Consider the following 16,519-nt stretch of genomic DNA (forward strand, 5'->3'; position numbering starts at 1 on the left):
GACAGGCTGGGGAGGAGAAACAGACATACAGAGACAGGCTGGAGAGGAAAGGAGAAACAGTCATACAGAGACAGGCTGGAGAGGAAAGGAGAAACAGTCATACAGAGACAGGCTGGAGAGGAAAGGAGAAACAGTCAGACAGAGAGAGGCTGGAGAGGAGAAACAGACAAACAGAGACAGGCTGGAGAGGAGAAACAGACATACAGAGACAGGCTGGAGAGGAGAAACAGACATACAGAGACAGGCTGGAGAGGAGAAACAGACATACAGAGACAGGCTGGAGAGGAGAAACAGACATACAGAGACAGGCTGGAGAGGAGAAACAGACATACAGAGACAGGCTGGAGAGGAGAAACAGACATACAGAGACAGGCTGGAGAGGAGAAACAGACATACAGAGACAGGCTGGAGAGGAGAAACAGACATACAGAGACAGGCTGGAGAGGAGAAACAGACATACAGAGACAGGCTGGAGAGGAGAAACAGACATACAGAGACAGGCTGGAGAGGAGAAGCAGACATACAGAGACAGGCTGGAGAGGAGAAACCGACAAACAGAGACAGGCTGGAGAGGAGAAACAGACAAATAGAAACAGGCTGGAGAGGAGAAACAGACATACAGAGACAGGCTGGAGAGGAGAAACAGACATACAGAGACAGGCTGGAGAGGAGAAACAGACATACAGAGACAGGCTGGAGAGAAAAAACAGACAGACAGGCTGGAGGAAACAGACAGACAGGCTGGAGAGGAGAAAAGGACATACAGAGACAGGCTGGAGAAACAAAAACAGAGCCAGGCTGGAGAGGAGAAACAGACAAATAGAGACAGGCTGGAGAGGAGAAACAGACATACAGAGACAGGCTGGAGAGGAGAAACAGACATACAGAGACAGGCTGGAGAGGAGAAACAGACAAACATAGACAGGCTGGAGAGGAGAAACAGACAAACAGGCTGGAGAGGAGAAACAGAGCCAGGCTGGAGAGGAGAAACAGAGCCAGGCTGGAGAGGAGAAACAGACAGACAGGCTGGAGAGGAGAAACAGACAAATAGAGACAGGCTGGAGAGGAGAAACAGACATACAGAGACAGGCTGGAGAGGAGAAACAGACAAATAGAGACAGGCTGGAGAGGAGAAACAGACATACAGAGACAGGCTGGAGAGGAGAAACAGACAAACATAGACAGGCTGGAGAGGAGAAACAGACAAATAGAGACAGGCTGGAGAGGAGAAACAGACATACAGAGACAGGCTGGAGAGGAGAAACCGACAAACAGAGACAGGCTGGAGAGGAAAAACAGACAAATAGAAACAGGCTGGAGAGGAGAAACAGACATACAGAGACAGGCTGGAGAGGAGAAACAGACATACAGAGACAGGCTGGAGAGGAGAAACAGACATACAGAGACAGGCTGGAGAGAAGAAACAGACAGACAGGCTGGAGAGGAGAAAAGGACATACAGAGACAGGCTGGAGAAACAAAAACAGAGCCAGGCTGGAGAGGAGAAACAGACATACAGAGACAGGCTGGAGAGGAGAAACAGACAAACATAGACAGGCTGGAGAGGAGAAACAGACAAATAGAGACAGGCTGGAGAGGAGAAACAGACATACAGAGACAGGCTGGAGAGGAGAAACAGACAAACATAGACAGGCTGGAGAGGAGAAACAGACAAATAGAGACAGGCTGGAGAGGAGAAACAGACATACAGAGACAGGCTGGAGAGGAGAAACAGACAAACATAGACAGGCTGGAGAGAAGAAACAGAGCCAGGCTGGAGAGGAGAAACAGACAAATAGAGACAGGCTGGAGAGGAGAAACAGACATACAGAGACAGGCTGGAGAGGAGAAACAGACAAACATAGACAGGCTGGAGAGGAGAAACAGACAAATAGAGACAGGCTGGAGAGGAGAAACAGACATACAGAGACAGGCTGGAGAGGAAAGGAGAAACAGTCATACAGAGACAGGCTGGAGAGGAAAGGAGAAACAGTCATACAGAGACAGGCTGGAGAGGAAAGGAGAAACAGTCAGACAGAGAGAGGCTGGAGAGGGGAAAGACACAGAGAGAGGCTGGAGAGGAGAAACGGACAGACAGAGATAAGCTCGAGAGGAGAAGAGAAACAGACAGAGAGAGACAGGCTGAAGAAGAGAAACAGACAGAGAGAGACAGGCTAGAGAGGAGAGAAGAAATACACCTACAACAGCTAGGAAACTGGCCCTGATGAAAGGACTAATACCTTTGATGTTGTGATGTTAGGACAGGACAGGAATGGACGAGTACTCCTTAATGTGTTTCCGTTATGTAACGTGTGTGTTCGAATGTTCACACGCAAACACCCTCCACCCTCCCACAAACACCACCGGATAATGAATGTCTCCCATTTCTGGACAGCGCTATGTCATGCTGACGAATGAGCCGTGAGATCAGCCATTCACCGTTAATGATTGGTGGAGAGGCCTCCCGTCCCGTCGGAGAAGAATAACTTACCAAACTTGGCAACCCATTCACCAAACCTGGCTGCCCACGGTAGCTCATCACTTCTTAGAGCCACCACTGACAGCCAAATGAGCTTTTAAACAGATGGACATGCAAATCATGTGACTGGCTGTCTCCCCAAACAAATCCACAGCCTGCAAACCCTGAGACTATGGATGAGACCACTTCAGCCACCGTCACTCCTTTAGCTAGCTTATTGTTATTCAGATAGTCTCATCTGAAACAGCAACACACAGGTGGCCTAGCTAGCCTAATGCTGTGGGGCTTGGTGTCTGACTTTGAGGTGTGGTAGTGGTCAAAATGTCTGCCATCACCACAGGATAGAAGGATCATCATCACTGGGCAGATGAAGAAGGCAGCGAGAAAGAGGAGAAGCAGCTCAATGGCTGGTCAATCCTCAGGATCCACGATCAATATGTGCTGATTCCACAGCGGCTCCACCGGCACAACACTGACAATACGTCCTCAGCCCTCCTATACACTCCCACGTGAAATAAATATGCTTGATTAGGCTTGGGCTAGTTGGATTTAGAGTGCTGCCAATGTGTTGCTATTTTTAGTGTGTGTGTGTGTGTGTGTGTGTGTGCGTGTGTGTGTGTGTGTGTGTGTGTGTGTGTGTGTGTGTGTGTGTGTGTGTGTGTGTGTGTGAGAGAGAGCCTGTGGGGAACAGAGCAGACAGAAGGCTGGGCAACTAAGAACAGGTTTAGACTGAAGACTGAATCATGTCCTGGTAATATGAAACATCTGTGTGTGTGTTTGTGCTCGTGTGTGTGTCTGACAGTATGGACCAGTATGTCAGATAACAGACCCCAGCTGCTGTATGCAGTATTGGTATGGTTCCAACAGGTTTCTATCATGAATGGATCATTGACTATTTCACTGTCACGACTTCGGCCAAAGTCGGCTCCTCTCCTTGTTCGGGCGGCGTTCGGCGGTCGACGTCACCGGCTTTCTAGCCATCACCGCTCCACTCTTCTATTATCCATTGGTTTTGTCTTGTTCAATTCACACCTGGTTTGCATTCCTCAATCACACTAATTGTATTTATTCCTCTGTTCCCCCTCATGTCTTTGTGTGAAATGATTTGTGTGTTACTTGTTGTACGCACTAGGCTAAGCGTTTGTTATTTTCCGTGTGTTTTCACAAAGCTTATTTGTATCGCTATACATTTATGTTGTGTGACATTTCTGCGCGCTATACACTTTGCCTTGTAGGCTGGAGGAGGTTTTTTATGCAGCTGCGTCCATCTGTATCTCTCTCTTGCCGTAATAAAGTGTGCGCCTGTCAACAAATCTCTGCTCTCCTGCACCTGACTTCAGTCAGGTCATAATTATTGGCACACATTATAAAGACGAGTGAAAAAGACTGTATAAAATGAATCCAAATACTGAGCTATATTGCATGCAAAAAAATAACTGAAAATGTATTATTTTATACTTATTTGTCCAACAAGTAACTCCAAAATAAAAAAAAAAAGATATTGGTCAAAGTTATTGGCACCCCTGTTTTCAATACACCAGCACCCTCCCCTTGTGAGAATAATGACCCTGAGCCGTTTTCTAAAATGTTTTATGAGATTGGAGAACACATGAGGGGGGATGTTAGGTCTTTTGAGATTGGGTTATTACTTGTTACATACTATTGTTTGTACAGATGAACGTGGTACCTTCAGGCGTTTGGAAATTGCTCCCAAGGATGAACCAGACTAGTGGAGTCTACATTTTTATATGAGGTTTTGGCTGATTTCTTTTGATTTTCCCATGATGTCAAGTAAAGAGGCACTGAGTTTGAAGGTAGGCCTTGAAATACATCTACAGGTATACCTCCAATTGACTCAAATGATGTCAATTAGCCTATCAGAAGCTTCTAAAGCCATTACATCATTTTCTGGAACGTCTGACCCACTGGAATTGTGATACAGTGAATTATAAGTGAAATAATCTGTCTGTAAACAATTGTTGGAAAAATTACTTGTGTCATGCACAAAGTAGATGTCCTAACCGACTTGCCAAAACTACAGTTCGTTAACAAAACATTTGTGGTGGTTGAAAAATTAGTTTTAATGACTCCAACCTAAGTGTATGTAAAATTTCGACTTCAACTGCACACACACACACACACACACACACACACACCACACACACACACACACACACACACACACACACACACAAAACATTAGGAACACCTACTCTTTCCATGACATAAACTGACCAGGTGAATCCAGGTGAAAGCTTTGATCCCTTATTGATTTCACTTGTTAAATCCACTTCCATCAGTGTAGATGAAGGGGAGGAGGTCTGATGAATCTTGATTCCAGCTGTTTTACACTGATGGGAGGACTAGGGTATGGAGAAAACCACTAGTACATGTATCTATCATTCTGTGTGTCAACATTGCAGGCTGGTGGTGGTGGTGTGATGGTGTGGGGTGTGTTTTCATGGCAAACATTGAGCCCCTTGATAAAAGTGGAGCAACGTTTGAATGCCACAGGGTATCTGAACATCATTGCTAATCAGGTGCATCCCTTCATGGCAGCAGTGTATCCATCTGCAAATAGATTTATTCAGAAGGATAATGCCCCATGCCACAAGACTAGGATTGTCCAGGAATGGTTCCACAAATATCAGACACAGTGAATTCAGCTTCCTGCAGTGGCCTGCCCAGTCACCAGATCTCAATCCAATTGAGCATCTGCGGGAGGAAATGGAACGAGCTATTCGGAGTAGAGATCCACTACCAGCCAACTTGACACAACTGCGGGAAGCATTGGGGTCAACATGGGCCAGCATCCCTGTGGAATGCTTTTGACACCTTGTAGAGTCCATGTCCCGACGAATTGAGGCTGTTCTGAGGACAAAAGTGGGTGTAACACAATATTAGGAAGGTGTTCTTAACCTGTTGGGGCTAGGGGGCAGTATTTTCACGGCCGGATGAAAAACGTACCCAATTTAAACAGGTTACTACTCTGGCCCAGAAACTAGAATATGCATATTATTAGTAGATTTGGATAGAAAACACTCTGAAGTTTCTAAAACTGTTTGAACGGTGTCTGTGAGTATAACAGAACACATATGGCAGCCAAAAAACCTGAGAAAAATTGAATCAGGAAGTGGGAGAAATAAGAAATTTAGTTTTTCTTACACTCGCATATTTTTTAATTTATTTTATCTTTATTTAAATAGGCAAGTCAGTTAAGAACAAATTCTTATTTTCAATGACGGCCTAGGAACAGTGGGTAAACTGCCTTGTTCAGGGGCAGAATGACAGATTTGTACCTTGTCAGCTATATAAATATATGAGAGAGACAGAGAGAGAGAGAGAGAGAGAGAATGTTAACATATGTTTCCCATGCCAATAAAGCCCCTTGAATTCAATTAAGAGAGAAAGAGAGACCGAGACAGAGACACAGAGAGAGACAGAGAGACAGAGAGAGAGACCAAAACAGAGAGAGAGACAGAGAGAGAGACAGAGAGAGAGACAGAGAGAGAGACAGAGAGAAACAGAGAGAGAGACAGAGAGCGAGAGAGACCGTGACAGAGACACAGAGAGAGAGAGACCGAGAGAGAGAGACAGAGACAGAGACAGAGAGACAGAGAGAGAGAGAGAGAGAGAGAGAGAGAGAGAGAGAGAGAGAGAGAGAGAGAGAGAGAGAGAGAGAGAGAGAGAGAGAGAGAGAGAGATCAACAAGCATCCTTTTCTCTGTTTCAGTCTCCCTATTTAAGGGCTTTTTCTGTGAAAGACCTGCTTTATGTACTGTAATGGAATGAAGTGAGCTGCACTGGCCCACTTAATCACTACACCAAGCCATAGAAAGGTTCTCCAGAGATGAGAGCGATAGAGCGAGAGAGAAATATAGAGCGAGAGAAAGCGAGAGAGAGAAAGAGTAACCGACAGAGACAGTCCCTCCCCCTTTACCCCTCACAGCAGTAGTGTGGTACATTGTAAGAGCAGCAGTATAAAACTAGAAAAACAGGTTTTTATTCACATTCCTTTTCAAAGGTCTCTTTAAGTCCACATTTTGAAGCCACAGAGGACGGCCGAAAATACAGACAGAAAGCGATCGCTGAATAGAGGAGTTCACTTGCTGCTCAACTGCATTATTCCAGACAGTTTAGACACTGGGAAACTGCAGTAGACAATATGGAAAGATCTACGTATAAAGATAAGGCAAATGTATGCAGCTCTAACTAAACCCTGTCTAAAACGATGGACAGTAAGGACTCAAGATACCGTCTATTCATTTACACCCAGATCCAATGTGTCAATTGGGGTCAGAGAGAGAAACCCACACTGACTGGTACCTGGTGTACAAGTGCATTCTCTCCTCTCCCTCTCTGTCTCTCCTCTCCCTCTCTCCTCTCTCTCTCTCTCTCTCTCTCCTCTCTCTCTCTCCTCTCTCTCTCTCTCTCTCTCTCTCTCCTCTCTCTCTCGGTCTCTCTCTCTCCCTCCCTCTCTGTCTCTCCCTCTCTGTCTCTCTCTCCCTCTCTCTCTCTCTGTCCGTCTCTCTCTCCTCTCTCTCTGTCCGTCTCTCTCTCCCTCTCTCTCTGTCCGTCTCTCTCTCTCTCCCTCTCTCTCTCTCTCTCTCTCTCTCCGTCTCTCTCTCTCTCTCTCCGTACTCTCTCTCTCTCTCCGTACTCTCTCTCTCTCCTGTACTCTCTCTCTCTCCTGTACTCTCTCCCCCTCTCTCTCCCATCTCTCTCTCCTCTCTCTTTCGCCCTCTCTCTCTCTCCTCTACACTCCCCTCTACACTCTCCTCTACACTCTCCTCTACACTCTCCTCTACACTCTCCTCTACACTCTCCTCTACTCTCTCCTCTACTCTCTCCTCTACTCTCTCCTCTACTCTCTCCTCTCCCTCTCTCTCTCCTCTACTCTCTCCTCTACTCTCTCCTCTCTCCCTCTCTCTCCTCTCTCCTCTCCCTCTCTCTCTCCTCTACCTCTCTCTCTCCTCTACCTCTCTCTCTCTCCTCTCCCTCTCCACTTTCTCCTCTCCCTCTCCATTCTCTCTTCTCCCTCTCCTCTACTCTCCCTCTCCCTCTCCACTCTCCTCTATTCTCCCTCTCCTCTATTCTCCCTCTCTATTCTCCCTCTCCACTCTCTCCTCTTCTCTCCTCTCCCTCGCCACTCTCTCCCTCTCTCCTCTACTCTCCTCTCTCACTTCTCTACTCTCTCTCTCCTCTCCTCTCTCTCTCTCTCCCTCCGCTCCCTCTCTTCTCTCCTCTCCCATACTCTCTCCTCTCCTCTCCCTCTCCTCTCTCCTCCACTCTCTCTCTCCTCCACTCTCTCTCTCCTCCACTCTCCTCCACTCTCTCTCTCCTCCACTCTCCTCCACTCTCTCTCTTCTCTAATTTCTCTCTCCTCCCTACTTTCACAGTGAATTATGGATCTCCTCTGAGAATCACCTCTCAATTAATGTCAACTTTTGTCATATGAACCCAGAGAGAGACAGTACTGCTGGGATACTGTAAACAGATATACAGAGGGTATTCTCTGTGGAAATGTCACTACCTTTCCTTTCACAGACAACGCAGCATCGCTTGAGAAAACTCCAGAGAGACTCACGTCGAGATTGAAGGAGCAAAATCTACAAATCTACTGTGTCTGATTAGGAGAAATAGTTTGGGGGGGAGGTGGGAGGTAGCGAGGGAGAGGCAGATCTATGAGTGAGGGAGGGAGAAAAGGGGGAGTGACAAGATGATAGTGACTGCAGGGCGGAGGAGAGAAGAGACAGATTTATCACCAGAGCAGAAAGATAGAGAGGAAGATGGATTGGTTAAACTGCAGATATTATTACAGCGAATGATTCACCTCAAGTGGTGATTACTGGAGTACGATCTGTCTCCCTCCCTCTCTCCCTCGCTTCTGCAACCTGGCTTTTTCCACAGAGCCGGAGAGATGACAAGGGGGAGGGAGAGAAAGAGGAGACAGAGAAAGAGAGTAGAGCAAGAGAGAGGAGAGAGAGAGAGAGAAAGGGAGTGAAAGCTAGGAGAGATAATATTCATCCGTTACCACCTAGGCCTGTCAGTAGAAATGCCATCTTTCCGATTTCCCATTGTTACAGCGACAATAATGTCACTGAGCAGAGCAGAGCCCTGGTCTAGTCTGGTCTGGTCTGGTCTGCTGGGTAGAGGAGCAGGAAGTGGGGACTGAGGGGGATCTGGTGCGACGTGTTTACCCAGTCAAGATGGAAAAACACAACAAACACTTTGCGTCATCACAGTTAAAGTGGAACCGTGGAACACAACACAGTGCCCTTACTAATAGGACAGAGATAGCAAGGACAAACAGTACTAGGAGTTAGTTAGATGACTGTTGAGGGTAGGAATGACTGATACAGCAGGATAAGAGAAGCGGAAACATCTAGTTAAATGGTACAGAAGTAACAGCCTAGCAAACACTGTAACATTGTCTCAAAGTTGCGACAGCGTAGTGCGGTGGTTGTGTTTTTGCCGGGCGTTGTTGGGACAGTGATGTCGACCGTCTGTCGATGCACTTTATCCATAGGAAGGTAAGGTAACCTTAATGTTTGTTCACTGTTCGCCGCTCCCCAGAAGTGATAGTGAATAAAGTGTTGATAGTGTTTACCTGGTGGCTGGTAGTGTGCTGACCCTGGTGAAGAACACAGAGGGTTCTACGTCAACATGCACACCCAGGGTCAGGTCCCGGTAGTAGCCCTCCACCCTGCCTGCTCCTCCCGAGTACTTAAATGTCATCACAGCTTCCAACGTCTGGAAAGAGAGAGAGGGCGAGAGAGAAAAATCTACATTGATACAAGGCTATTCTAAGAATAGAGTACAATGCATTAAACCGTAACTCAATGATTCAGGTCGAAGATTGAAGCTAATGGTGGTTTACAAAAAGCTTTGGACAAATGTACTGTTCAGATGGTCCAGCAGTTTCTATTGACTCCTGCATGGAACAGTGAACCTGGGGTCAAAGGTGACAACCAGCCAACCACTGACTCTCTCTTCTCAACCATGAGCAGAATGACACGTATTCTGAGATCATTAACAAAAAAGTGATGATGAAATAATGAACACACAGGAATGTGATGTGTTCTGATGATGTGTAATCAAGAGAGTGTAGTGAAAAGGAATGTGATGTGTTCTGATGATGTGTAATCAAGAGAGTGTAGTGAAAAGGAGGATAAGCAGATAGTAGAGGGACTTGATGGGTCTCTCGATATTCAGACACTGTATGTGGGAAAAGGTTTGTGTATGTATGTGCAAGTGTGTGTGCGTGTAAACACATGCCTTTGTTTCCATGGAAAGCTGACTGGCCCTCAACCCATGTGTGTAATCCATTGAGCTTTGCCAAGCGTGTGTGCGTGCGTGCGTGCGTGCGTGCGTGCGCAGTGCCTGTAAGCATAGAGCAGGTACAAACAGGTTATCATCATGTTTTTCTGTCCATCCATCAATCAATCTTTAACCCCATCCAGAGTGATCATCTCTCAGCATGGAGCCTGTGACTTTCAGCTCTACCAACCCTGGCTGTCTCCACTGGGGCCTGATCTACACACCACATTCATGGTTCAATGGATGGTTACAGAACAGCCCAACCTACATGTTAAACCCCAGAGAGACTGTCTGTCATCCTTCCCCCTCCCCCCTCCTTCTCCTCTACCCCGCTACTCTCATCCTTCCCCCTCCCCCTCATCCACCCCCTCCCTCCTCCTCCTCCTCTACCCCGCTACTCTCATCCTTCCCCCTCCCCCACCCCCTCCCCCCTCCTTCTCCTCTACCCCGCTACTCTCATCCTTCCCCCTCCCCCTCATCCACCCCCTCCCTCCTCCTCCTCCTCTACCCCGCTACTCTCATCCTTCCCCCTCCCCCACCCCCTCCCTCCTCCTCCTCCTCTACCCCGCTACTCTCATCCTTCCCCCTCCCCTTCATCCACCCCCTCCCTCCTCCTCTACTCATCCTCCCTCCTCCTCCTCATCCACCCCCTCCTCATCCACCCCCTCCCTCCTTCTCCTCCTCTACCCCGCTACTCTCATCCTTCCCCCTCCCCCACCCCCTCCCCCCTCCTTCTCCTCTACCCCGCTACTCTCATCCTTCCCCCTCCCCCTCATCCACCCCCTCCCTCCTCCTCCTCCTCTACCCCGCTACTCTCATCCTTCCCCCTCCCCCACCCCCTCCCTCCTCCTCCTCCTCTACCCCGCTACTCTCATCCTTCCCCCTCCCCCACCCCCTCCCCCCTCCTTCTCCTCTACCCCGCTACTCTCATCCTTCCCCCTCCCCCTCATCCACCCCCTCCCTCCTCCTCCTCCTCTACCCCGCTACTCTCATCCTTCCCCCTCCCCACCCCCTCCCCCCTCCTTCTCCTCTACCCCGCTACTCTCATCCTTCCCCCTCCCCCTCATCCACCCCCTCCCTCCTCCTCCTCCTCTACCCCGCTACTCTCATCCTTCCCCCTCCCCCTCATCCACCCCCTCCCTCCTTCTCCTCCTCTACCCCGCTACTCTCATCCTTCCCCCTCCCCTTCATCCACCCCCTCCCTCCTCCTCCTCCTCTACCCCGCTACTCTCATCCTTCCCCCTCCCCCTCATCCACCCCCTCCCTCCTCCTCCTCCTCTACCCCGCTACTCTCATCCTTCCCCCTCCCCCTCATCCACCCCCTCCCTCCTCCTCCTCCTCTACCCCGCTACTCTCATCCTTCCCCCTCCCCCACCCCCTCCCTCCTCCTCCTCCTCTACCCCGCTACTCTCATCCTTCCCCCTCCCCTTCATCCACCCCCTCCCTCCTCCTCCTCCTCTACTCATCCTCCCTCCTCCTCCTCATCCACCCCCTCCTCATCCACCCCCTCCCTCCTCTTCCTCTACCCCGCTACTCATCCTCCCTCCTCCTCCTCATCCACCCCTCCCTCCTCCTCTACCCCGCTACTCATCCTCCCTCCTCCTCATCCACACCCTCCCTCCTCCTCCTCCTCTACCCCGCTACTCATCCTCCCTCCCCCTCCTCATCCACCCCTCCCTCCTCCTCTACCCCACTACTCATCTTCCCTCCTCCTCATCCACACCCTCCTCCTCCTCTACCCCACTACTCATCCTCCCTCCTCCTCCTCCTCTACCCCGCTACTCATCCTTCCCCCTCCTCCTCATCCACCCCTCCCTCCTCCTCCTCCTCTACCCCACTACTCATCCTCCCTCATCCTCCTCATCCACCCCCTCCATCCTCCTCCTCCTCTACCCCACTACTCATCCTCCTCATCCACCCCCTCCCTCCTCCTCTGCCTCTACCCCGCTACACATCCTTCCCCCTCCTCCTCATCCACCCCTCCCTCCTCCTCCTCCTCTACCCGCTACTCATCCTCCCTCATCCTCCTCATCCACCCCCTCCCTCCTCCACTGTGTGTTTGTGTGTGTACTGTATGTCCTTCAGCCAGAGGGACAGATGCCACTCTCTTGCTTGACAAGATCTCTCCTCTCCCCGGCTGCATATAACCAGATTTCTCCTTAACTATGTGAATTAGTCAACATTCACAAAATGCATTTCATCACTTTTGATGAACAGGTTCTTTCATTAAGACGCAGATGTACAGTGGGGGAAAAAAGTATTTGATCCCCTGCTGATTTTGTACGTTTGTACTTACAAAGAAATGATCAGTCTATAATTTTAATAGTAGGTTTATTTGAACAGTGAGAGACAGAATAACAACAAAAAAATCCAGAAAAACGCATGTCAAAAATGTTATAAAATGATTTGCATTTTAATGGGGGAAATAAGTATTTGACCCCTCTGCAAAACATGACTTAGTACTTGGTGGCAAAACCCTTGTTGGCAATCACATAGGTCAGACGTTTCTTGTAATTGGCCACCAGGACTGCACACATATCAGGAGGGATTTTGTTCCACTCCTCTTTGCAGATCTTCTCCAAGTCACTAAGGGTTCGAGGCTGACGTTTGGAAACTCAAACCTTCAGCTCCGTCCACAGATTTTCTACGGGATTAAGGTCTGGAGACTGGCTAGGCCACTCCAGGACCTTAATGTGCTTCTTCTTGAGCCAGTCCTTTGTTGCCTTGGCCGTGTGTTTTGGGTCATTGTCATGCTGGAATACCCATCAACGACCCATTCTAAATGCCCTGGCTGAGGGAAGGAGGTTCTCACCCAAGATGTGACGGTACATGGCCCCGTCCATCGTCCCTTTGATGCGGTGAAGTTGTCCTATCCCCTTAGCAGAAAAACACCCCCAAAGCATAATGTTTCCACCTCCATGTTTGACGGTGGGGATGGTGTTCTTGGGGTCATAGGCAGCATTCCTCCTCCTCCAAACACGGCGAGTTGAGTTGATGTCAAAGAGCTCCATTTTGGTCTCATCTGACCACAACACTTTCACCAGTTGTCCTCTGAGTCATTGAGATGTTCATTGGCAAACTTCAGACGGGCATGTATATGTATTCTTGAGCAGGGGGACCTTGCGGGCGCTGCAGGATTTCAGTCCTTCACGGCATAGTGTGTTACCAATTGTTTTCTTGGTGACTATGGTCCCAGCTGCCTTGAGATCATTGACAAGATCCTCCCGTGTAGTTCTGGGCTGATTCCTCACCGTTCTCATGATCATTGCAACTCCACGAGGTGAGATCTTGCAAGGAGCCCAAGGCCGAGGGATATTGACAGTTCTTTAATGTTTATTCCAAATGTTGTCACCTTCTCACCAAGCTGCTTGGCGATGGTCTTGTAGCCCATTACAGCCTTGTGTAGGTTTACAATCTTGTCCCTGACATCCTTGGAGCGCTCTTTGGTCTTGGCCATGGTGGAGAGTTTGGAATCTGATTGATTGATTGCTTCTATGGACAGGTGTCTTTTTTATAGGTAACAAGCTGCGGTTAGGAGCACTCCCTTTAAGAGTGTGGTCCTAATCTCAGCTCGTTACCTGTATAAAAGACACCTGGGAGCCAGAAATCTTTCTGATTGAAAGGGGGTCAAATACTTATTTCCCTCATTAAAATGCAAATCAATTTATAACATTTTTGACATGCGTTGTTCAGGATATTTTTGTTGTCATTCTGTCTCTCACTGTTCAAATAAACCTACCATTAAAATAATAGACTGACCCTTTCTTTGTCAGTGGGCAAACGTACAAAATCAGCAAGGGATCAAATACTTTTTTCCCTCACTGTATACTATGCAAAAGTCTGGCGAATGCAAATATACAGCCGATGCAAAACAGACACTGTCGCTGAGACGCACCTTCGTTCCTTGTGCTGTCTAACATGAGGGGCTCACTGTGGAGAGGTCTGGTGTGAGTGTCTGGGATACACAGAGGTTGTCATATCACGATGTAAATGAGGTTGTATTACAAGAGGGAAGTTGCGGGGTGGAGATTAAACTAAGTACAGTCCTGGTCAGAGCCCTGGTAGAGACAGACACATACCTAGTCATGGTAGAGACAGACACATACCTAGTCATGGTAGAGACAGACACAGACCTAGTCATGGTAGAGACAGACACAGACCTAGTCATGGTAGAGACAGACACAGACCTAGTCATGGTAGAGACAGATACAGACCTAGTCATGGTAGAGACAGACACACAGACCTAGTCATGGTAGAGACAGAGACCTAGTCATGGTAGAGACACAGACCTAGTCATGGTAGAGACAGACACAGACCTAGTCATGGGAGAGACAGACACATACCTAGTCATGGTAGAGACAGACACAGACCTAGTCATGGTAGAGACAGAGACCTAGTCATGGTAGAGACAGACACAGACCTAGTCATGGTAGAGACAGACACAGACCTAGTCATGGTAGAGACAGAGACAGACCTAGTCATGGTAGAGACAGACACACAGACCTAGTCATGGTAGAGACAGACAGACACAGACCTAGTCATGGCAGAGACAGAGACACAGACCTAGTGATGGTAGAGACAGACAGACACAGACCTAGTCATGGCAGAGACAGACAGACACATACCTAGTCATGGTAGAGACAGACACAGACCTAGTCATGGTAGAGACAGAGACACAGACCTAGTCATGGTAGAGACAGAAAGACACAGACCTAGTCATGGCAGAGACAGAGACACAGACCTAGTCATGGTAGAGACAGACACAGACCTAGTCATGGCAGAGACAGACAGACACATACCTAGTCATGGTAGAGACAGACACAGACCTAGTCATGGTAGAGACAGAGACACAGACCTAGTCATGGTAGAGACAGACAGACACAGACCTAGTCATGGCAGAGACAGAGACACAGACCTAGTCATGGTAGAGACAGACAGACACAGACCTAGTCATGGTAGAGACACAGACCTAGTCATGGTAGAGACAGACACAGACCTAGCCATGGTAGAGACAGATAGACACAGACCTAGTCATGGTAGAGACAGAGACACAGACCTAGTCATGGTAGAGACAGAGACACAGACCTTGTAATGGTAGAGACAGACAGACACAGACCTAGTCATGGTAGAGACAGAGACACAGACCTAGTCATGGTAGAGACAGAGACACAGACCTAGTCATGGTAGAGACAGACAGACAGACCTAGTCATGGTAGAGACAGAGACAGACCTAGTCATGGTAGAGACAGGCACAAAGACCTAGTCATGGTAGAGACAGACAGACGCAGACCTAGTCATGGTAGAGACAGACAGACGCAGACCTAGTCATGGTAGAGACAGACACAGACCTAGTCATGGTAGAGACAGACACAGACCTAGTCATGGTAGAGACAGACAGACACAGACCTAGTCATGGTAGAGACAGACAGACACAGACCTAGTCATGGTAGAGACAGAGACAAAGACCTAGTCATGGTAGAGACAGACACAGACCTAGTCATGGTAGAGACAGACACAGACCTAGTCATGGTAGAGACAGAGACACAGACCTAGTCATGGTAGAGACAGACAGACACAGACCTAGTCATGGTAGAGACAGAGACACAGACCTAGTCATGGTAGAGACACAGACCTAGTCATGGTAGAGAGAGACACAGACCTAGTCATGGTAGAGACAGAGACACAGACCTAGTCATGGTAGAGACAGACACACAGACCTAGTCATGGTAGAGACAGAGACACAGATCTAGTCATGGTAGAGACACAGACCTAGTCATGGTAGAGACAGACAGACACAGACCTAGTCATGGTAGAGACAGACACACAGACCTAGTCATGGTAGAGACAGAGACACAGACCTAGTCATGGTAGAGACAGACACAGACCTAGTCATGGTAGAGACACAGACCTAGTCATGGTAGAGACAGAGACACAGACCTAGTCATGGTAGAGACAGACAGACACAGACCTAGTCATGGTAGAGACAGAGACACAGACCTAGTCATGGTAGAGACAGAGACACAGACCTAGTCATGGTAGAGACAGAGACACAGACCTAGTCATGGTAGAGACAGAGACACAGACCTAGTCATGGTAGAGACAGAGACAGACCTAGTCATGGTAGAGACAGACACAGACCTAGTCATGGTAGAGACAGAGACACAGACCTAGTCATGGTAGAGACAGAGACACAGACCTAGTCATGGCAGAGACAGACAGACACATACCTAGTCATGGTAGAGACAGAGACACAGACCTAGTCATGGTAGAGACAGAGACACAGACCTAGTCATGGTAGAGACAGAGACAGACCTAGTCATGGTAGAGACAGAGACAGACCTAGTCATGGTAGAGACAGCGACACAGACCTAGTCATGGTAGAGAAAGAGACAGACACAGACCTAGTCATGGCTAGAGACAGACACAGACATAGTCATGGTAGAGACAGACACAGACCTAGTCATGGTAGAGACAGAGACAGACCTAGTCATGGTAGAGACAGAGACCTAGTCATGGTAGAGACAGACAGACACAGACCCAGTCATGGTAGAGACAGACACACAGACCTAGTCATGGTAGAGACAGAGACACAGACCTAGTCATGGTAGAGACAGACACAGACCTAGTCATGGTAGAGACAGACACAGACCTAGTCATGGTAGAGACAGACAGACACAGACCTAGTCATGGTAGAGACAGAGACACAGACCTAGTCATGGTAG

General features: G+C 48.5%; 1 protein-coding gene across 3 annotated transcripts in view; it reads right to left on the minus strand.

Moving 5' to 3' along the window:
• The window catches only part of LOC106570238 (trafficking protein particle complex subunit 9), a 398,200-nt gene that overhangs the window by 120,066 nt on the left and 261,615 nt on the right, over positions 1-16,519 (minus strand). For 2 of the 3 annotated variants that reach the window (XM_045694753.2, XM_045694752.2), the window contains one exon: positions 9,088-9,230. In XM_045694753.2, coding sequence (XP_045550709.1) covers positions 9,088-9,230 — 143 coding nt within the window. Of the gene's footprint in view, positions 1-9,087; positions 9,231-9,610; positions 9,861-16,519 lie in introns of those variants that run through there. The other variant, XM_082961201.1, reaches the window with a different exon arrangement.

Source organism: Salmo salar, chromosome 14 (genome assembly GCF_965601325.2).
Source record: "Salmo salar chromosome 14, fSalSal1, whole genome shotgun sequence".
Classification (NCBI taxonomy): Eukaryota; Metazoa; Chordata; class Actinopteri; order Salmoniformes; family Salmonidae; genus Salmo; species Salmo salar.